The 24009-nt window shown below is 41.8% G+C and overlaps 1 protein-coding gene across 2 annotated transcripts in view; it reads left to right on the plus strand.

Moving 5' to 3' along the window:
• The window catches only part of ZNF385B (zinc finger protein 385B), a 665073-nt gene that overhangs the window by 160982 nt on the left and 480082 nt on the right, over positions 1-24009 (plus strand). For both annotated transcript variants that reach the window (XM_040357647.1, XM_040357648.1), the window contains exon 2: positions 18905-19207. In XM_040357647.1, coding sequence (XP_040213581.1) covers positions 18907-19207 — 301 coding nt within the window. In that variant the 5' untranslated portion in view covers positions 18905-18906. The remainder of the gene's footprint in view (positions 1-18904; positions 19208-24009) is intronic.

Below are 24009 nucleotides of genomic sequence, written 5' to 3' on the forward strand. Positions count from 1 at the left end.
CTATAACTAGTTGAATTTGACCCTTGTGTTTCCCTGAATTGAAGCCTAGGAGAAGTAGCGCCAGCAGTTGGAACCTATCAGGTGCTGCTGCACGGCGAGGTTATTCTCTTTTAAATTATATCCAAACCCAAAAGCAAAAATTGCATCTAATGCAGTTTACTAATCTATAAATGTGGTGGCTGTATTTGTTTTCTTTTTTAGGCTTTATTTGCCTTAAATTTTGCCCGGTGATCCAGCCACTAAGGCCCAGATTCTCAAAGGGCTTACGATGGCGCAACGCAATGTGCGCCGTCGTAAGTCCTAATCTGGGCCGTCGTATCTATGCGACTGATTCTTAGAATCAGTTACGCATAGATAACCATTGGATCCAACAGGCGTAAGGCTCTTACGCTGTCGGATCTTAAATGGAATTTTTTTTTCGCCGCTAGGTGTCGTTTTCCCCGTCGAGTATGCAAATTAGCAAAATACGCAAATTCCCGAACGTACACGCGGTCGACGCAGTGAAGATACAACGTTTACGTTAGATTTGCGAAGTGTAAAGTTTCCCCTGCTATATGAGGGGCAACCAATGTAAAGTATGGCCGTCGTTCCCGCGTCGAAATTTAAAAATTTACGTCGTTTGCGTAAGTCGTCCGTGAATGGGGCTGGACGCCATTTACATTCACGTCAAAACCAATGACGTCCTTGCGACGTCATTTAGCGCAATGCACGTCGGGTAATTTTAGGTATGGCGCATGCGCAGTATGTTCGGCGCGGGAACGCGCCTAATTTAAATGCTCCACGCCCCCTACCCGGATCATTTGAATTAGGCGGGCCTGCGCCGGGGGATTTACGCTACGCCGCCGCAACTTTACAGGCAAGTTTTTTGTGAATAAAGCACTTGCCTGTAAAACTTGCGGCGGCGTAACGTAAATGACATACTTTACGCCGCCGCAGTTTTGCGCAATTCTACGAGAATCTGGGCCTAAGTCTGTTAGTTTTCAATTTCCTTTAACAGACCAAGCTGTCCAGCAAAAGTGTCGGTTAGAGGAGTGTGACAACCATCCAAACTATGGATTCACACGAAAAGGTTGTCAACAGTTAACCACTTAAAGACCGCCTAACGCCGATATACGTCGGCAGAATGGCATGGCTGGGCACAGGTACGTTGCCCTTTAAGTGTCCAGCCGTGGGTCGCGCGCGCCGACGGCGGCGTGCTCGCGACCCGGTCTGAAGCTCCTTGACCGCGCCCGCCAGTTTATCGGCCTAAACTGAGGGAAAAAATATGTTTTATATATTTTTTGGGGATATTTATTATAGCAAAAAGTAAAAAATATTGCATTTTTTTCAAAATTGTCGCTCTATTTTTGTTTATAGCGCAAAAAAAAACACTCCACAGAGGTGATAAAATATCACCAAAAGAAAGCTCTATTTGTGGGTAAAAAAGGACGCCAATTTTATTTGGGAGCCACGTCGCACGACCGCGCAATTGTCAGTTAAAGCAACGCAGTGCCGAATCGCAAAAAGGAGCAAGGTCATTAACCTGCATAATGGTCTGGGTCTTAAGTGGTTAACATGGTTCTAAAGGCTGAAGGTTTCTTTATTTTTTTCCCCCAATACTTTTTATTGAAGTTTTTGCATTTATAAAATTCTATGCATGAAGATAAAAAACCCTTCACCCTAACTTTCGGCAGCTGCAGGCATCATCCCGGTACCGTTGTTTAGAGCCGGCGATTGGCTATCCAGACATAACAACCGATGCAGCTAAAAGCCGCTCGGTTGTTATGCCGGAGGAGCAGGAGGGGACATCCCCCCTCTCCTGCCGCCTCTCGCTGCTCTGACCGGGCCTCCCCTCCCACCGGGGGACCTGATCCTCGGTCTGGCGCCTCCAGTGTCCAGGTGCAGACTGAAACTAAGCTGTAAACGGCTTTGATCCAGTCTCCGCAATGTAAACACGGAAGCGACGTCATGACGTCACTTCCGGATTTCTCGGCTGCCAATGGCGCCGGATTTAAAAAAGTACACAGTATTCAGAATCGCTGTTTTCGGCAATCTGAATACTTTGAAGTGCAAAGGAGGGATCTGGGGTCTTTTAGACCCCCGATCCCCCCATAAAGAGTACCTGTCACCACCTATTACTGTTACAAGGAATGTTTACATTCCTTGTGACAGCAATAAAAGTGTTCAAAATGTAAAAAAATATATAAAAATAAATACAATAAATAAGAAAAAAATATATTTTAAAGCGCCCCCCTTCCCGCGAGCTTGCGCATACGGAAGTCGTGCCCGCATATGAAAGCGGTGTTCAAATCACACATGTGAGGTATCGCTGCGATCGTCAGAGCGAGAGCAATAATTCTAGCACTAGACCTCCTCTGTAACTCAAACCTGGTAACCGTAAAAAAAAAGTTTAAAGCGTCGCCTATGGAGATTTTTAGGTACCATAGTTTGTCGCCATTCCACGAGTGCGTGCAATTATAAAGCGTGACATGCTTGGTATCTATTTACTCGGCGTAACATCATCTTTCACATCATGCAAAAAAATTGGGCTAACTTTACTTTTTCATTTTTTTTTAATTCATGAAAGTACATTTTTCCCAAAAAGTTGCGTTTGAAACACCGCCGCACAAATACCGTGTGACATAAAATATTGCAACAATCGCCATTTTATTCTCAAGATTTTCTGCTAAAAAAATATATATAATGTTTGGGGGTTCTAAGTATTTTTCTAGCAAAAAATACGGATTTTAACTTGTAAACACCAAATGTCATAAATAGGCTTAGGCATGAAAGGGTTAAATTTCCCTAGAATATCACTTTAAATGTCCATTTTATGTAAAAATCGTGACTCCACGCCTAAGTTATAGTTATGTTTTCAACTCTACGTTTTAAGAAGGAAATTATTGTTGTAAAAATCTTGGTGAAGTTGGTTTACTGTCTCCCCTAAACAGCCTGAAAATGTGGTGCTTCTGTCAGATCTGAGGCCTCGTACACACGGCCGAGGAACTCGACGTGCCAAACACATCGAGTTCCTCGGCGACTTCAGGGATAAAGCCGCCGAGGAGCTCGGCGGGCCGCCTTCTCCCATAGAACAACGAGGAAATAGAGAACATGTTCTCTATTTTCTCGACGAGTTCCTCGGCGGCTCCATCGGGCCAAAAGTGTACAGACGACAGAGTTTCTTGGCAGAATTCTGCCGAGAAACTCTGTCGTGTGTACGAGGCCTCATACGACATTTGCTCATCAGCTGGCAGCAAATCCTGTTATTTTCTGGGAAGGGCTGACGCTCTGGAAAGCTACTTCCTTGATTGAAATGTTAAATCATTCACTTGTGACAGAATCAGAAATGGTCCATGTCCGTGTTTTCCAGCTCCAGTCCTCAAGGAGCACTAACAAGTCTTGTTTTCCAGATTTCAAGGCACTTTCATAGCTGCTTCATTAGACACAGTTCTGTTCTGTCTGCTGCTTCATTCTTCTGCTATAAGCATGATTAGAGTTGCCACCTGTCCAGGATTCACCCGGACAGTTCGGGTTTGGAATCATACCTCCGGGTTTCAGAAAGCCTGAAACCCGGACACATAATTCAGACTGGACTATGGCTTCCCAGCAGGGTTGCTGGCTGCAGTTGTCTAATCTGAGAGTGTCTGTTACACGCTTTCACACTGCCCAAAGCCAGCACTAACAACCCCCCCCGAAAACACATACACAGACAGGAGAAGAGAGGGAGCGATCTGCGCCTCTTCCCCCCACCCCCACCCCTCTGTGTCTGCCCACATTCCAATTCCCGGCACTGTGCCTCAGAAAAGGAAAGTTGGGGCTGGAAATTTGAAGTCCAGCAGCTTCAGATACATCTGGATGAGTGGTGCTGACTGCCAAGGGGTGAGTGAGCTCACCATCCATCCCTGTCTGTGACTGAAGACTCACCCTTCTATCTCCTGCCTCTGAGTAAGTGCACTAAGTTAAATCAGGGTTCTCAGAGCACCCCTTACATCAGAGTTCACTTTTACACCAGAGACCACAGTGTTCCCCTTACATCAGAGTCTTCTCCGTACATCAGAGTTCTCAGTGTTCCCCTTACATTAGAGTCTTCTCCGTACATCAGAGTTCTCAGTGTTCCCCTTACATTAGAGTCTTCTCCGTACATCAGAGTTCTCAGTGTTCCCCTTACATCAGAGTCTTCTCCGTACATCCGAGTTCTCAGTGTTCCACATACATCAGAGTCTTCTCCGTACATCAGAGTTCTCAGTGTTCCCCTTACATCAGAGTCTTCTCCGTACATCAGAGTTCTCAGTGTTCCCCTTACATCAGAGTCTTCTCCGTACATCAGAGTTCTCAGTGTTCCCCCTTACATCAGAGTCTTCTCCGTACATCAGAGTTCTCAGTGTTCCCCATACATCAGAGTCTTCTCCGTACATCAGAGTTCTCAGTGTTCCCCTTACATCAGAGTCTTCTCCGTACATCAGAGTTCTCAGTGTTCCCCTTACATCAGAGTCTTCTCTGTACATCAGAGTTCTCAGTGTTCCCCTTACATCAGAGTCTTCTCCGTACATCCGAGTTCTCAGTGTTCCCCCTTACATCAGAGTCTTCTCCGTACATCAGAGTTCTCAGTGTTGCCCTTACATCAGAGTCTTCTCCGTACTTCAGAGTTCTCAGTGTTCCCCCTTACATCAGAGTCTTCTCCGTACATCAGAGTTTTTAGTGTTCCCCTTTAAATTAAGGTTCCCAGAGCATCCCTTATGTTAGAGGTCCCAGAGTTCTCCCTTACATCAGTCTGCAGACTCCCCTCTTACAGTGAAAGGGAACTCTGCGATTTCAGATGTAAAAGGGGAACTCTGTGGACTCTGATGTAAAGGGGGAGTCTCGTTCTTAACTTCATATGGTTAAAAATGTTATTTAATAGCAAAATATATGTATAGTTTATACTATATATATAAAAAAAAATTTGTGCTCCGCTAAAGTGTTCAGGTTTGAAGAAAAGGTGGCAAACCTAAGCATGATTCACTTGTGACAAGTTTTCCGAGACCAAGAGAAAATTATGACAGGGGAGGGAGACTCAGTCCTGATCCTGTGTGTTGTGCAGAGGGGGGGTCCCTTCCCTTCCCTTTCCTCAAATAAGCTCTCAGGCCCCGTACACACGACAGAGTTTCTCGGCAGAATTCACCGAGAAACTCGGTCAAAACCCGGATTCTGCCGAGAAACTCTGTCGTCTGTACAGTTTTGGCTCGATGGAGCCGCCGAGGAGCTCGACGAGAAAATAGAGAACATGTTCTCTATTTTCTCGTTGTTCTATGGGAGAAGGCGTCCCGCCGAGCTCCTCGGCGGCTTCATCCCAGAACTCGACGAGGAACTCGACGTGCCAAGCACGTCGAGTTCCTCGGCCGTGTGTACGGGGCCTCAGAGGTCTCCCCACTGAGCTCTGCACAGTGTAACTTCAGCTCCTTGTTTTCTGACAGCTCAGACAAGCTTTACACATTTTGCACTTGAACATATGTAGAGTGCAGATAAACAGGTACCACTGTAGGAGGATCTGTTTAATCTCTGTGTATCATAGGTTAAAGCCTGTCCAGGAGTCTTCCCACTACAGTATTGCATATTTTGTAGATCTCTTCAGATTCACTCCTTCCTGCCCAACTTCTTCTGACTCTTTTCTCGTGAACACTTCATTATTCTGTACAATTATTATTATTATTATTATTGTCTCTCTGGACAATTCTAAGTTACGGGGGTAGAAGGGCTGGTCCAAACAGCAGCTTTCCCATTGTTTGTAGGGTTCCTTGAAAGATATCTAAGCTATGCGGAGGCATATGGAGATGCCAACTATAACATCCCCCGACAGTTTAATGCGCTGTACTCACTACAGATACACTTCTATATAACAAGAAAACAAGTCCCAGTGGGTTGAACAAAAACACACATGATGTGCCCCCCCTCCCCCTCTTGTTCTATTGTATTCAGACAGCAGGGACAAAACCCACACACCCAACCCCACCTCGCCCATCCGTCAGAATACACAGATCAACACTTGCAGTCATTGGCTGCAAGAGCTGATCAAACGTTGGTTTTCCAGGAGGATCGTCCAAAAGCAGTGCATACGTACCAAAAGTCATCCGGTTCCTCCTGAGCCGCGCACATTTTGGTATGTATGTGCCGAACTTAACTTGTCTTCTTAACACAACACCCCATGCTGTGTGAACATTAATCTGTGTTTCACTTAAAGCTACTAATACACAGCAGTGTGGCTCCTAGTTCCAGGACTGTAGTGTCACTAACAGCACTGATCTCACACTCGGGAACCCCCTGCTGCCTCAGCTGTCACTGTGCCCCATACAGACAGGGGTACACTGACAGCAGCAGCCAGCAGATTGTAACTATTATGCCGCGTACACACGATCGGTCAAACCGATGAGAACGGTCTGATGAACCGTTTTCATCAGACCAAACCGATCGTGTGTGGGCCCCATCGGTTATTTATCCATAGGTTAAAAAAAAAGCAATCTTGTTTTAAATTTAACCGATAAATACCTAACCGATAGAATAAAACCGATCGTTAGTAGGCACAACCATCGGTTAAAAATCCACGCATGCTCAGAATCAAGTCAACGCATGCTTTGAAGCATTGAACTTCATTTTTTTCAGCACGTCGTTGGGTTTTACGTCACCGCGTTCTGACACGATCGTTTTTTTAACCGATGGTGTGTAGGCGTGACGGACCATCAGTCAGCTTCATCAGTTAACCGATGAAAACGGTCCATCAGACCGTTCTCATCGGATGGACCGATCGTGTGTACGCGGCATTAGGCTTTATGCACACAAGCATTTTATTAGCTGAAAAAGTGCTAGAAAAAAAGTGCTGGATGAAAAATGCTGACAATTGGCGGCATTTTTGTTCCAGTTTGTAGTAGCGTTTTAATAGATTTTAGGCTCTATGCACACTAGCATTTTTTATTTTATTTTTTGCTCCTAGAAGCTAAATAGTGTTATCCTATGTGTCCATTCACAGTACTTTAGGCTACTGTTTTTTTTGAGCTTCAGCGTCTAGGAGCAGAATTTTATTTTTTTTATAGAGTTTTTTGGAGCGTTGTTTCCAGCAGAAAGAAATGCTGAATGCTCCTAAATGCTTCCGAGTGCTACTAAAATGCTCCTAACAGCTTGCTTTAGCTTTTTTTTTTCTTATGTACTATAAAAACGCTAATAAAATGCTAATGCTCCTAAAAGCTTCTAAAACTACTAAATTGCTTCCAGGAAGCTGACACAAAAATGCTATTATCAGCATTAGCATTTTATTTGTTTTTTTACAGTACATAAAAAAAAAAAAAAAATAAGCTGTTGGGAGCAGTTGGGTAGTACTTAGATGCACTTAGGAGGAGCATTCAGTGTTTTTTTCTGCAGGAAAAATGCTCCAAAAAACTCTATAAAAATGTTTTTTTCTGCTCCTAGATGCTGAAGCTTAAAAATGCTAATATCCTAAAGTAGGATAACACTATTTATGTTCTGGAAGCAGAAGAAAATGCAAATAAAAGCTTCTGGGAGCTTAAAAACCATAGTGTGCATTAAAGGAACACTAAAGGCAAGATTTTTTTGAGGTAAAATAACAAACATGTTATACTTACCTCCACTGTGCAGCTCGTTTTGCACAGAGTGTCCCCTAACCCTTCTGGGGTCCCTCTGCAGCTTTCTCGGCTCCTCCTCGCAAAAGCTTTCCACCTTCATGCGAGCTCCCGTGAAAGTGAAAGCTTTTGCGAGCGCACTCCCGTGATACAGCGGTGGCCATAGCCGCTGACTGTATCACTCGGCCCCGCCCGCCCGGCGCGCCGCATCATCCGCTGTGATTGACAGCAGCGCCAGCCAATGGCTGCGCTGCTATCAATCCGCCCAGCCTAGCCAATCAACGGCCAGGCTGGGAACCGAACAGGATGATGAGGACGCTCCCGGGACTTTCGAGGGGCAAGGTAAGTAAAACGGGGGCTCGGGGGGGGGGGGGGGCGGTGCTGTCAGATGTTTTTTTACCTTAACGCATAGGATGCATTAAGGTAAAAAAAGTTTACCTTTACAATACCTTTAAGAGCCTAAGGGTCCTTTCAGACATGCGATTCCTTTCATATCCACTTGCTCAGCGGGGATCGCTCCGCTGATCCCTGTGCTCCATGACCGCGCCCGCGGGACCCGTGGACCCGATCGCTGCCGGTGTCCCGCGATCGGGTCACAGAGCTGATAAACGGCGAGAGGTAAGTGTGAGGCTCCATTCACACGAATGCGTTTTTTGATGCATTTTGCAGAAATGCAATGAAATTTTTAAACATGGTTTCCTATGGAACATGTTCACAGCACTGCTTTTTTTGTGCCTCTGTGTTTTTGGAAAGGGTCGGGGACTTTTTTTCCAGCAAAAAGCAGCATTTTGCATGTAATAGAATTCAATGGACCTGCATCAAAAACGCAAGTACCGCATTTTTACCGCAATGCTGCTGCGATTTTTACGGCGATTTTGCCACCATTTGCAGTTTGTGGTTTTTTTTTTAAACCTGTTTATAGCTGGTTGTTAAAGTAAATGTAAAAAAAAAATTGCCGGCTAAAAAAAAAAAAAAAAAGCTGAAAAGCAACATGCATAGGTGTAAATCGAGCCTGAACGAACCTCTCCCCGTGCTTTCTAGTGAGCCTGTCACTGATCGTCTGTTCCCTGTCATAGGGAACGACGATCAGTGATGTCACACGCCCAGCCACGCCCCCTACAGTAAGGAACACACATTAGGGCACACTTAACCCCTTTAGCGCCCCCTACAGGTTAACCCCCTCACTGCCAGTGTAATTTTCACAGTAATCAGTGCATTTTTATAGCACTGCTGTAAAAATGACAATGGTCCCAAAATAGTGTCAAAAGTGTCCGATGTGTCCGCCATAACGTCGCAGCCATGATAAAAATCGCTGATCGCCGCCATTACTAGTAAAAAAAACTATTAATAAAAATGCCATAAAACTATCCCCTATTTTGTAAACGCTATAACTTTCGCACAAACCAATCAATAAACGCTTATTGCGATTTTTTTACCAAAAATATGTAGAAGAATACGTATCGGACTAAACTGAGGATAAAAAAAAAGTTTTTTATATATTTTTGGGGGATGTTAATTATAGCAAAAAGTAAAAAATATTGCATTTTTTTTAAATTGACGCTCTATTTTTGTTTATAGCGCAAAAAATAAAAAACACAGAGGTTATCAAATACCACCAAAAGAAAGCTCTATTTGTGGGAAAAAAGGACGTCAATTTTGTTTGGGAGCCATGTCGCACGACCGTGCAATTGTCAGTTAAAGCGACGCAGGGCGGAATCGGAGTAGCCTGGTCCTTTAGCTGCATAATGGTCCAGGGCTTAAGTGGTTAATATACTTATTGGGATTTTTTTTACGAAAACATGTAGCAGAATACATTTTGGCCTAAATTTATAAAGAATTTTGGGCCTGATCCTCAAAAGGGATACGCCGGTGTATCTACTGATACGCCGTCGTATCCCTGTTTCTATCTTTGGAACTGATCCACAGAATCAGTTTCACATAGATAGGCAGAAGATCCAACATGTGTAAGGGACTTACACTGTCGGATCTTAGGATGCAGTACCGCAGCCGCCGCTGGGGGCATTTCTCGTTGAAATGCCGCTTCGGGTATGCAAATTAGCACTTACGGAGATCCACGAAGCTTTTACGCTTAGTTTCTTCTCCGTAAGTATTAGTTTGCTGTCGCAAAATTAGGGCTACTTTTGCAAGGCCTAAACTGTTTACACCTTGTAAAAGTAGACCCTTCTACCCCACGTCGCTGTCAGTTTTTTTTTTTTTTCCCCGCCGCAACTCTTTTTTTTTACGCCCGTTGCGATTCTCAAAACCTGGCGCAACGTAAAACCGCGCAAAGCACGTTGAGAAAATGACGTCGGGAGCATGCGCAGTACGTCCGGCGCGGGAGCGCGCCTAATTTAAATGGGACTCGCCCCATTAAATTAGGAACGCCTTGCGCCGGACGGATTTAAGTTACACCGCTCAAAATTTCTAGGTAAGTGCTTTGTGGATCGGGCACTTAGGTAGAGATTTTGCGGCGGTGTAACTTAAATAGGAAAAATTACGTTGCGCCGGGTTTTTGTGGATTAGGCCCTTTGATTTTATTGTATATGTTTTATAACAGAGAGTAATATATATATATATATATATATATATATATATATATATATATATATATATATATTTATTTATTTATTTTTGACATTTGTGGTCTTTTTTTTATTTATAGAAAAAACCTTGGAGTGATTAAATACTACCAAAAGAAAGCTCTATTTGTGTGAAAATTTGTTATAAATTTATTTTGGGTACGCCATTACATTTGTCAGTTAAAGTAGCGCAATGCTGAATAGCAAAAAAAAAAAGTCTGGTCAAGGGATCGGGTAAAACCTTCCGAAGGTCAAGTGGTTAAAAACAGTGTAAACATTATTTTGGTAAACACATTATTAATAGAGTTGTTATCAATTTAACAGACTGCTAAATTTGGTCTGGGAATCTAGGTCTGATGGCGAAAAGATCTAATAGTTACACACTAATAAAATGTTATACATTATATACATTATTTACTTAAATGATGGATTCTCTTTAACCACTTAAGGACCGCTTATATATGTTTTATATATGTTTTTGGGGGATATCTATTATAGCAAAAAGTAAAAAATATTTTTTTCAAAATTGTCGCTCTGTTTTTGTTTATAGCACAAAAAATAAAAACCGCAGAGGTGATTAAATACCACCAAAAGAAAGCTCTATTTGTGGGAAAAAAAGGACGCCAATTTTGTTTGGGAGCCACGTCGCACGACCGCGCAATTGTCAGTTAAAGCGACGCAGTGCCGAATTGCAAAAAGGGGCCTGGTCTTTTACCTGTATTTTGATCCGGGTCTTAAGTGGTTAAAGGATCACTAAAGGAATTTTTTTTTTTTTAGCTAAATAGCTTCCTTTACCTTACTGCAGTACTGGTTTCATGTCCTCATTGTTCGTTTTTGCTTTGAAGTTGCTGTAATTCTGCTGTGATCTCCACACTTCCTGGTTGCCTGTTTCCTTATAACCACAGTACTGGGAGCTTTTCACTGTGGTCTAAGCTGTCATTACTGTGTGTCTAAAACTTAACAGAACCAATCAGATTCATTTTAAAAACAAAACACTGCCCTGGATTTGTTTGTTTTTGTTCTGTGTGTCTCTCTAGTTCACAGGAACATGAAACAAGTTTAAAAACGAAAGTGAAACTGCAGGCACATTATATGATTGAATTTAATCTGTCATTTTTAAAAGGAATCAGTTAACTTGTATGTCTCTATATCCTGTAAACAGTCATTTCAGCAAACAAAATGTTTTCCTTTAGTGACCCTTTAAGGGTAGACCCTTTAAGGGTAGATCTAAATTTCATATTCATTATGTTTCTTTTTTTTCACCAATGCAGCACAATGATTAAATTACAGCTGCTGAGCAAAAAGATTAGATCCTTCATAATCTTTTTCCGTAGTAAGCATACCGACAATCCTCTTACTGTTATCACTTTAGGTATTAATGACACATATTTCAATTTTCTATGACACAATTTAAAATCAGAAAGTCAAGTTTTATTCCTGAGTCAGCACTTAGTGTCCTTAAATGTCATCTTAATTCCATTTCCAGAGACATCAAGTATTGGATTGAAAATCTATGACATTGACTGGCCGGGGAAGTTTTAATGGCACAGCAAATACACGTGCTGTATATGTTTTCCTATATGGAATAGCATAAAAATGTGCTTCTCCCCCTCCCTCTGGCTCCCTCACTGTGAGAAGAGCTTCAGCCCATGTAACATTATCAGCAAAGGGATTTCAGAGCTTCAGTTTAACCGCTTCAATACCGGGCATTTTCACCCCCTAGCCCAGACCAATTTTTAGTTTTCAGCGCTGTCGCACTTTGAATGACAATTACACGGTCGTGCGAAGTGGCTCACAAACAAAAATTACGTCCTTTTTTCCCCACAAATAGAGCTTTTGTTTGGTATTTGTTCACCTCTGCGGTTTTTATTTTTTGCGCTATAAACAAAAAGAGAGCGACAATTTTGAAAAAAAACACAATATTTTTTACTTTTTGATTTAATAAATATCACAATTTAAAAATAAAAATAAATACATTTTCCTCAGTTAAGGATCAAAATAAGCGTATATTGATTGGTTTGCACAACAGTTATAGCGTCTACAAAATAGGGTATAGTTGTATTGCATTTTTATTTATTTTTATTTTACTAGTAATGGCGGCGATCTGCGATTTTTATTTTGACTGTGAAATTGCGACGTAAATATCAGACACTTTTGACACATTATTGGGAACATTCACATTTATACAGCGATTAGTGCTATAAAACTGCACTGATAACTATGTAAATGTCACTGGCAGGAAAGGGGTTAACACTAAAGGCGTTCAAGGCGTTAATTGTGTTCCCTATGGTGTGTTCTAACTGTGGGGAGAAGGGGACTCACTATAGGAGAGGAGAGATCGTGTTTGCTACTTTGTAGAAAGACACAATCTGTCCTTCTCTCCTCAGACAGCACAGGGATTTATGTGTTTACACAAACTCCCGTGCTCGTGCACGTGATCGTGTGTGGCTAGCGGCTCTCCTGGGTGAAGCTGTATAGGTACGGGATTTTGCCCAGGAGAGACATTCAGCTGCAGTATATCTGCATGAGCCGGTCAGGAACCAGTTAAGCCAGTGTGCATGGAGCCTTAGGCCTTGTACACACGGTCGGACAAAACCGATGAGAATGGTCCGACGGACCGTTTTCATCGGTTCACCGCTGAAGTGGCCTGATGGTCTGATGTGTGTACACACCATCGTTCCAAAAACCGATCGGGTCAGAACGCGGTGACGTCAAACACACGACGTGCTGAATAAAACGAAGTTCAATGCTTCCAAGCATGTGTCGACTTGATTCTGAGCATGCGCGGGTTTTGAACCGATGCTTTCTGTACTAACCATCGGTTTGGACCGATCGGGCAGCGGTCCATCGGTTCGGTTTTGAAGCATGTTTTAAAATTTTGGACCGAAGGAAAACAGACCGATGGGCTATAAACACCGTCGGTTTGGACCGATGAAACTAAACCTCGGTCCATTCTCATCGGTTTTGTCCGACCGTGTGTACGCGGCCTTAGAGTTGTAACCAGAACAAGAGGTAAACTTAAATCTTCCAAAGGGTACACCTGCTCCCATGACAACTGTCTTATATGGGATTTCCCTCTCTGTTGTGTCTTTGGGACAAGAAGTAAAGTGTATTCTCCTCAATATTTACTGCTGGGGGAGGGGGGGTCCTCAAACAGAGAGGAGGGCTTCTGGGAAAAGGTCCAGAGTCCAGAGTTGGGCTTTAAATGTATACATCAAAATCAACCAGGCAAATGTAATAAATTGGTTCTATATATTTTACGATTACCCGTCCCATTTTCTGCTTTCGAAACATTATGTTCTGGTATATTTTTATTTTGTAACATCTTGTTCATAAAGTATATTTATTAAAAGAAACTGTGAAATGAACTTGGCAACTACCAGTAAATATCCCTTTCCAGACTTAATCCTATCTTTAATAGGATGCTGTTAGGCACTAATTAAACAGAAATGTTTCCTTCAATCTGTTACATCTAACCCCGGTTGATGACATTAAAAAGAGCCTTTGCAAAGCCGCAGTGCCCATGTGTCAGGCAGTTTAGTCCTGACTGTCATGCAGCACATTGTGAAAGCATTGAGATGTCAGCAGTAAAAGTGTCACATTGGTTATTGATAGGACTGGGTGAAAAGCATTATTAGCATAAAACACTTATTCAAATTTTGGAACATGTGTTTGATTGTTTTGTATATTTTGTAGCGTAATAATTGGATCTTTAAATTGCTCAAATGATACTCTGCCTAGGTCTTAATGAGAATATAAACAGTTGTTTATGACAAAGTGGATAGTCCATAATTGTGTAATAACCAAGGGCTCTCAATTATAGTCTGATTTGATGAGTCTAGTAAGTTAATCACAAAAAATACATTTTAGCCTTGAAGATATTATCAAATGTACATTGTCTTTCAGAATGATAGAATTTCTAACCTTTCATTAAACTAAATGGAGATTGCGGCGTACCTGAACTAGCCAGGCGAAGAAGTTTATGTCAGGAGGCTGTGCAGTTCCCAAGGTGGAGGCCCAGATCCTTCCACAGGTTAGGGACAGGTGATTGAAGGACTTGGAGGGGAATGCTAGAACTGTGGATTACCAAAATAAGTTTACCTGTACTGAAAGTATAGGTATATAGGTATACTTTAAGGGCCAGATTCTCGTAGAACTCCGGCCGCGTAACGTATCGTGTTTACGTTACACCGCCACAAGTTTTCAGCGTAAGTGTCTGATTCACAAAACACTTACCTGTAAACTTGCGGCGGTGTATCGTAAAGACGTCCGGCGCAAGCCCGCCTAATTCAAATGGGGCGTGTACCATTTAAATTAGGTGTGCTCCCGCGCCGAACGTTCTGCGCATGCTCCGTTCGCAATTTTCCCGACGTGCTTTGTGCGAAATTACGGCGCCCCGACGTGTTTTTGAATGGCGACGTGCATAATGTACTTACGCCGAAAAAAAATAAAAATATTTAAAATTCGAAGCGGGAATGACGGCCATACTTTAACATGGCTGGTGTAAAGTTAAGCAATGAAATAGATTGCTTAACTTTGCGACGGGAAAAAAAGACGTTACGCACGTGAGTAGGTTCGTGGATCGCCGTAAATGCTAATTTGCATACCCGACGCTGGAAAACGATGCGAACTCCACCCAGCGGCGGCCGAAGTATTGCAGCCTAAGATCCTAAGGCGTACGAAGCCGTAAGCCTGTCGGATCTTAGCCAAAAGCCGTCGTATCTTGTTTGTGAATCACAAATTAAGATACGACGTGGCAAATTTGAAAATACGCCGGAGTATCAGTAGATACTCCGGCGTATTTGTTCTGTGAATCTGGCCCACAATTCCTAAACAACAGTGGGCCAAAAGGAAGATGCAAACGCTGCATGTTGCCAAAAAACACCAATATGCTGCCGCAGTACCATGCAATTAGCTGCAGTGCATTTTCAAAAAGTAGTGGTTGCACTACTTTTTCTGTGATCCGGTGTATTTTGTAGCCCATTCAAAAGAATGTGCTGTGAAATCACAACGTAGGGAAATGCAATGGAATTGCGCAGGAACTTGTGCGTTCTGGTGTGAATTGGCCCTTTGGGGCACACAGTCAAGGAGTCCCCAAGCATCACCAATCCTCTGCATACCACTGAACATGATCAAAAGGGCTTATTATAACTTGTTGAAAGTTATTGCTATGATTTCATGTTTTTGGAACCATATTTTTAAATAAGTAAGTGAATCATTGTAGCTTTAACTGTTGCCTTTTAAAGTGGAGTTCCACCCATAAATATAACATTACATCAGTAGTTTTAAAAAAATGTCATTAGTCCTTTACGAAATTTTTTTTTTTTTTTTAGATGCCTTCAAAGTGTTGTTGCTAGGCAGAATAGTTAATCTTCCCACTTCCTGCACCTAGGTGCTTAATGCTTCCTAACCTACACAGCACAGACTTCTGGGAATGTAGTGGGTGTAACTTTCCAGGAGTCTCTGCATTCCCCAGTCTCAAAGAATCATGTGACTTGGACAGCACAGGTGCTGAAACCTGATCTGACACTGCTTGTGCAGCACTGAGCATGTGCAAGATTTGCAAGGCTGAATTCCAGGAAGTCATACAGTCTGGCTTCATGATGCCCACACTTAAGATGGCCCCAGTCAATTTCTATTTTATAAAGTGTCTAAATGCTGTAACAACCTAACAAAACGGACCTTAGTTTACAGACTAACTTTACTAGAATACATTAAGCTTGTGTATTACAGGGGTATTTATATTTAAAATTGTGGTCGGAACTCCGCTTTAAGTGTGGAATTCAGTAACGACTTGTAGAGCGTCACCTTTCCTAGCTCTATATTGTGAGTTTTTATTAGCACCTGTGATATTTTTAAGGGGGAATGGGGGTTAGAACAATCTTTTAAGTATGCAAGTATTAGAACTGAGAGCAGGAGGCTTGTAAAGGTGATTATCAATGCTTCTTGCTTGTTGAACTCAGATAATGAGATACACTATCATTTACACAGTGTCTTTGTAATAGCTTCACTTTGAACTAACATTCTCTGAAGGTTGTCCTAGGAGCTCTGAAGATTCTCATTATTAAAACATTTTTCATTGTTACTTAATACTTCTGTTTCAGAGATAAATCCTGTTTCCGTCGATTGATGAGATGCTGGTCATTAGTCTTTAACATCACTTGTCCAGGGATTTCGTTTCCCCATATTTCTTAAGCAGTGTTGATGGTTGGAGAAATTAAATTTTATTTAGCAGTTTCAAGCAAGTGGAAACAGATTCAGTGGCTCTGGAATTTGTTAGAACAGATATTTCATAAAATGAATCAGCTCTACTGAAGAAGTAGGCAATTTATTTTCATTCCATTTCCAAGTAATTAAATATAACCCCCCACAAAACTTTCAGTGTAATTGTATCAGATTAATGCATGTAATCAATAACACAGTTTTAGCTCTTAAAGCGGGGGTTCACCCAAAAAAAAATACATTTTAAATTGCATCTAGCAGATCCAGCATATTAAGGACAATACATTTCGGCAGTTTTTTTTTTTTTCTTGGTAAATACCTTTATATCCTGATGTTGTCCAGGGATTCCGGGTTCCGATGACTGCTTGACTGGGCGTTCCTATGCTTCCGTACGATGATTGACGTCTTGTAAAACAGGTGACCTGTCGCACAACGCGCGTCACCAGACGTCGGGAAAGAGCCGAGCTGCGAGTCGGCACTATACTGCGCCTGCGCAGTCAGCTCTACACGGCCGGCGCAGGCGCCGTATAGTGCCGACTCTTAAAGCGGAGCTCCACCCTAAAGTGGAACTCGCGCTGATTGGAACCCTCCCCCCCTCCGGTGTCAGATTTGACACCTTTCAGGGGGGAGGGGGGTGCAGATACCTGTCTAAAGACAGGTATTTGCACCCACTTCCGGCATTCACGGGCAATAGACGGGCATTGCATCACATCCCGTCACCCCCCGTTGTGTGCTGGGAACACTCGGCTCCCAGTACACAGCGGGAGCCAATCGGCGGGCGCAGTGCGACTCGCGCATGCGCCGTAGGGAACCAGGCAGTGAAGCCAAAGCGCTTCACTTCCTGGTTCCCTCACAGTGGATGACGGGGGAGCAGCAGAGTGACGAGCGATCGCTCGTCCTCTGCTGCGGACGGCGCTGGACTCCAGGACAGGTAAGTGTCCTAATATTAAAAGTCAGCAGCTGCAGTAATTGTAGTTTCTGGCTTTTAATATTTTTTTTTGGCCGCACATCCGCTTTAACTCGGGTATTTCCGGAAATCTGGTGACGCGCGTTGTGCGACAGGTCACCTGTTTCACAAGCCGTCAATCATCGAACGGAAGGATAGGAACGCCCAGTCCCGCAAGCATCGGAACCCTGAGGCTGGGATAGGAACGCCCAGTCCCGGAGTCGTCAGAACGCAGGAGCCCTGGACAAAATCCGGATATAAAGGTAAGTACAGAGCAAAAAAAAACTGCCGAAATGAAATGTACTTACTATTGTACTTTTTAATGTAAAAAAATAGTTTTTAGGGTGAACCTTCACTTTAACTGATTTAACTATTTGCGAAATTCTAAATGTAACAATGACCTATAATTACTTATAGATTGCCGTTTATGAATCAACCAATGTTCACTGGAAAGGGTTAAATGTGATTTCGCACAAAGCAGATATTGAAAGAGAGAGAACTGCTGCCCCTACAAAATACTACCACCTAGGTGGAGTACAAATAGTGGATTAAAAAGCAGTGTAGGTGTGGTGCTATTCCTCTATGAAAAGACCAATATATACAACCATTCAAGTGTGAAAATAAAGTGACAAGTGCTGAAATAATGATAAAAAATGCTGTAAAACAAAATAAAGTGACTTGTGCTCTTTAAAAAGTGTCCAGTGCCTTTATACAAAAAAATGCTTTTTCTACTCCTCTTAGTAAGGTGATTGCGGTGTAGGTGATTTTATTAGTGCTCTTATTATGAATGCACTCACCGGATGCTTCTTACCCCACTAGGGGTGCTATGCAGCCACAGTATCTACCACTGTGTAGCACTCAGGGAAATGATCGATCCATAGTATGATATTAGAGTTCCTCCAAATTTAGCATATAGAGAAGAGTGCCCATAGTTCGATACCGCTTGAAAACTTTTTATTTTGATAAAAAAGTGTGGAGATATACTTACATTCATTATAAAAATACAGACATATAATGCTGACACAGGCGCTGAGAGAAATCCTATCTGCGGCCCTGACCAGAAGTGACACAAAGACATTCTGTAACTCCGCCCTATGCAAATACAGGAGTTGACGCGTTTCACACTTTCAAAAGTGCTTATTCATAGCTGGAATAAGCACTTTTGAAAGTGATAAATAAGCACTTTTGAAAGTGTGAAACACGTCAACTCCTGTATTCCGCTGTTTGCTGTGGCTTGTATTTTTTGGATTATTACCTCTTTTTTAATAAAGGCATTGATTTTGAATGTGGCTGTCCAGAAGTTTCTCTTCATCCAATTGCCCAATCTCCCCTGCTCTGCACCATGATGCTGATTTATGGGATACTGGGCTCCCAGGAAAGGCAGTCATATTCACAATCCTTGGGGGTGTAGCCACTTATGTGCTTTGTAGAAGGCTTTACAGCTGACCAGATCACTTCTAGAAACCAGTCACAGCACATCAAGCAGTTTTCATATCTTCTAACTGAACTACATGTGTCAACATATAATAATACTAATACAAAGTCATATGTGTGACTATTTATATTTGCAGGCATGAAGCGCCCTTTGAGTCCCGAGTACACACCTGAAAATGGGAAGATGAGCACTGCCATGTTTTTGCGATGCCTTGAGGAAAAGGTGACCTGGACCGACAATTCTGAATGCCAGTTTTCCCATGAAAATAAGAAGATCTTCTATTCATTGTGTGAAGTGTGCAATATACAGCTCAACTCGGCAGCACAGGCTCAGATCCATTACAATGGAAAATCTCACCTAAAAAGAGTTAAGCAACTAAACAATGGAAAACTACCAAGTGGTCCGTCATCTGGATCTGTACTTGTGAGCACCAGTGCAGGTAGGAAGCAAGGATTATCCGTTTTATGATCATGGTTTATGAACATTTGTAAGCTGATGCAGATTTTTGGGAGGATGGATGAACTAAGCAGCTGTGGGTGTTTTGCGTACAAGTATAATTGGCTTTATTAATGCCACTGCTTAATACTGCCAAATCATGTGTGTACATGTTTGTAAAATTTTCTTTTTTTGAAACTATTAAGCACCACTTGGCAGGACTTTTGATATTATAATTATTCAATATCATTGTAAATGTAAAGGCTGTATTTTGGTTGTTCCTGAAATAAATACTTCTCAGCCGGTTCACACAGGGGCGACTTGGGATCTGACTTGAAGTTGCCCTGTTGAGAAAATCAATGGAAGTGAATGGAGGCGTCTTAATGTAAACTACTGAAGTCGCTCCGACTTCAGAAAAGGTTCCTGTACTACTTCAATCCGACTTCTAGTCGACTTGTACCCATTGATTTCAATGGAAGTCGCCTCCAAAGTCAGATCGTGTCTTAACTGAAGCAACAATACAGGAAGAGAAAATTGTTTTCTCAGGCAAACCCCTCCCTCCCCCTCAGAGCTGATTGTTGTTTGATTGGCCACTGGAAAGTCGCATGTCCTGGAGGCAACTTGAAGTCGCCTTGTAAGTCGCCCCATGTCGTGCTGTGGTGCGCGCTCAGGTCGTGTCTAGGTTGCGTCGCAAAGTCACGGCCAGAGTCATGTTGCCCCTGTGTGAAACGGCTCTTAGTGTTTCTTACTCAACACTTTGTTTGGCTTAAAATATATGAGAGTGTTAAAAACCAGGACATATTGAAGTTCAGGCACTAAAGGCCCAAAGGTAGACCAAAGTAACAACTACATGGTAGCAGTGACATGCTGATAGTAGTTCATCATATTTATCTTTCAGCTTCATAGCTTTATGTGAACCTAGATTGTAAAGAACTGGCCAAAGGCAGATATCTAACTGACAGTTATTATATCTGCCCCAGCAACTGCAATACACACAAACAGTGCCTTCTGAGCAGTTCAGTGTTAAGAATCGGCATGTATGCTTCAAAATAATTGTTTGCTCTCCTTATTGAAAAATGTTATGTTTGGCTGCTGGAGATTAAACGTCACCTTAGGAACGTTGTTAGCAATTTGTAGAGCATCAGTATCTCCTAACTCGCAAAGAAGAACATTTAAGTATCCAAAAGCACTAGATAAAGCACTTAGACCCCTTTCACACTGAGGCGCTTTGCAGGCGCTATAACGCCCTAGAAAGAGCCACCCGAGGGCTTTTTACACTGGAGTGGTGCGCTAGCAGGACAGTAAAAAAAGTTCTGCTAGCAGCATCTTTGGAGCGGTGAAGGTGTGTATACTGCTCCTCCACCGCTCCTGCTCATTGAAATGAATGGGCACCGCGGCTATAGCGCCGCTTTGCAGCGCTTTGCAGTGGTTTTAACCCATTCTTGGTCTCTAACCAGAGGGTAAAAGCGCCCTGCTACCGGCCGAATAGCGCCGTAAAATTTACGGTAAAGCGCAGCTAACACACCCACTGCCCCAGTGTGAAAGGGGCCTAAATAAGGACAAGAGTGGTTTTGTCTAAAATTGGAAACTGATTTTGTTCAATAGTCATGATATAATTGGCTTGGTTTACTTATTATAACCATGGTAAAATAGCAATAGTTTGGAAAAAACACAATTGTTGGCTTTTTAGCTACAAAGTAGTTCGCTCTAATGGTAACCCTACATTGGCGTAGTGGTTGGGCTTGTCTTGTCAGATGTTTTTCACAGCTATATCAGTGGTAGCATACTTATCATATATGACTGTACTTAATGTGATGTAGCCAAAAGAGGTATCCCGGTCCTCCAGTGTGGGGGTTTGGCTCGTGCTAACAACCCAATCCAGAAAAACATGAATTTTTGCAAAGCTTGAAGAAAGTATCTGAATGGATGATAGCCATCAACAAAGAAGCAAGCTAAGTTTTAAGGACAACAACTTGAAATGTTTTGAGCATAAACAGACCTGATGCACCTAATTACAAGAGAGTTAAAAAAAGAAGTGATAGCTATTGAAAAGGTTAGAAAGGAAGATCTTAAGGTAAACACATTCTATTAACAGTAGTTATTTTTATAGTGAGCATGTCAATTTTACTTTTGAAACTGGATTTGTAGTGGATACTAAATGTAATAAGCTGTAATTTACACATGTAAATACGCATTTATGTACTCTAAAAATGAGTGCTAAAATGTTAGACATCTAATATTTATACTTACTTGCTCAATAGGGAAGTAGATGAAGAAATAAAAGAACATGTTTCTGAATGTGTAGAAGTGTCTAACAATTTACAGGATTATTATACACAAACTGGCTACATTAATGCCAAAATCAGTAAAAAAACAAAAATATGCATATAACCTACCTATGCTTCAGGCTTTAGTTATATGCAAGAATAATGAAACAAGCTTGGTAGATCATGAACATAGTGACTGTGGAAGATGATCAGAAGTGGGTGTTTTGGTCATAAAAAGATCAACGAGCAAGGGACAAAATGGATATAATGAATGCTGAAAGCACAAGAGGAGGGGATTGTGATTCAGACTATTTTATGCTACTTATTAAATAATACACAAATATAATGTATAGATGTAACTAAAAGAAAAAAGTAATATGATGTTCATAAATTGCAAATGCATGTAAAAATAAGAAAATCAAGAAATGCCTAAGAGTCTACTAACAGAAAGTGTAGTTAAAGGGGAGGTCCGCCTAAAAAAAATATTAAAAGCCAGCAGCTACAAATACTGCAGCTGTTGACTTTTAATAAATGGATACTTACCTGTCCAGGGTGCCCGCGATGTAGGCAGCCGAAGCCAATCAATCGCTCAGCTCTCGGCTGCCCCCGCCTCAATCCTCGGTGAGGGAATCAGGAAGTAAAGCGTTGCTGCTTCACTTCCCGGTTCCCTACTGCTCATGTGCGAGTCGTGCTGTGCGTCCTAACTGGTCCCTGCTGTCTTCTAGGATCTGTGTGTTTCCCAGAAGACTGCTGGGGAACAGGAATGGGCGTGACCCCCGCAGGATTCTATGCCCAGAAGTGAAAGAGGAGGTTCCATTCTTGTGTGGACCTCCGCTTTATCAAAAATGAAATAGAGGTAAGACAAAGAAAAAACAAAAATTATAATGAAAAAGGTTTACTCCCAACAAACTGACATGAGCATTGCCACTATCCCGAGTATATAGAAAAATGAATACCTCAAAGAAATGGGATTTTAAGGGCAATGAAAATAATATACAAAAAAAGTATAGGTAAGTATAGAAAAATATAATATTTAATTTACTTTACAAAAAAGTTATGCAAAAGGTTTTACAATTGTAACAATCGCTGTAACAAATAGGTTTGCATAATGTGTGGACCATGCAGATCCTGAATAAAAACATATACAAAAAATGACAGTACATAAATGCAGAAGATGAATGATGTATTGAACCTCGAAAACCCAATAAGGGTCAAGGGAAAATGCAGAAGACTGTTTTATTTCTGCAAAAATTATAATAGGATCTGCGGAAAAAGTTCATGTATATTAAACTTTGTGAAGGAAGGAAGATCAGTTTGATGAGGAGTGTAGAAGGACAATAAAAGAATGGAATACAGCGAGGCCCAAAATGTTGTAATACAAAGAAGGGAGGGGGACACAAGGCACACAATCTAATGTAGTATTAGATTTCTTCATAAAACATGATAAAAAACATGATAAAAAGCGATGATTTCGCTTTCATTTTTATTTTCCTGTAAGTGCAACTATTACTGGTTCTTACATTTATTTTCATAAAGAAACCCAGTGCTACATTACATTGGTGTGTATTGTCTCTCCCTCTCTCCTTTGTTTGTTTTAGACTAGGTTCACATTGGAGCGGGTCAGAAATCGTGTGAGTTCAGCTAAACTTGCACAATTTCAACCCGGCAATGCAGTTCCCGCTTCAGGGGCGATTTGACAGACATCTGTGCGGGTTCCTGCAAAGATGTCTATACAAATCGCCCATCCGAAGTCGCCAAAAGTAGTACAGGAACTACTTTTGGGAATCGGTGCGGCACCGCAAAGTCGGCGCCACACTGATTCGGATGATGCCATTGCCGGCAATAGCCACCGATTTGGCATGAGATTTGACATGTAAAATCACATGCCAAATTGCTTCAATGTGAACCTAGGCTTATAGCTAGACTATTTTAACCAGAGCTGCAATTTGGCTGCAAAATCGACTGTGCACACTTTTTTTGGTTTTGTGTACCCAGTATATGCACATCCATAAGCATAGTATATTAGTGCACCACAGTATACCCATATGATTGATGATCACTCTCTTTTTAAAGTCTGTACTAGACAGTCTAGCTTTGCCTGTGAGATTAGTTAGAATTTTCTAGGTGAGCATTATCTGTAATCTCTGTTTCCCTTTGTTGACTTTTGCTTGTTCCGTAAACTTGCATTCCCTAATAGTTTTACTCATTCTTGATGTGACAACTGACAAGTAGCACTTCACATTTTCTGTAATAAAAATATTGTTCATGAATATTTTTACAAATGGAATTCTTTTTTTGTTGGTATACTGTCGATCTCTTCTTGTATATAGCATTTGCTAAAGAAATATTTCCAAACTACAGTTTCAGAGTTTTCTCAAGCTGATTAAAATTCTTGAATTTCAGAGTTTTTGCAGAGCCAGTAGGGATGATCAAAGCAGCATTTAGACTGAGAAAGAAAATGTAAGGGTCAAATGATGGTCCAGGCTTGGTAATTGAAACCGTAGCATCCACCTTTCTTCTCTTATTGAGTGCTGAATGA

The sequence above is a fragment of the Rana temporaria genome, chromosome 6 (assembly GCF_905171775.1).
Source record: "Rana temporaria chromosome 6, aRanTem1.1, whole genome shotgun sequence".
NCBI classification, from domain to species: Eukaryota; Metazoa; Chordata; class Amphibia; order Anura; family Ranidae; genus Rana; species Rana temporaria.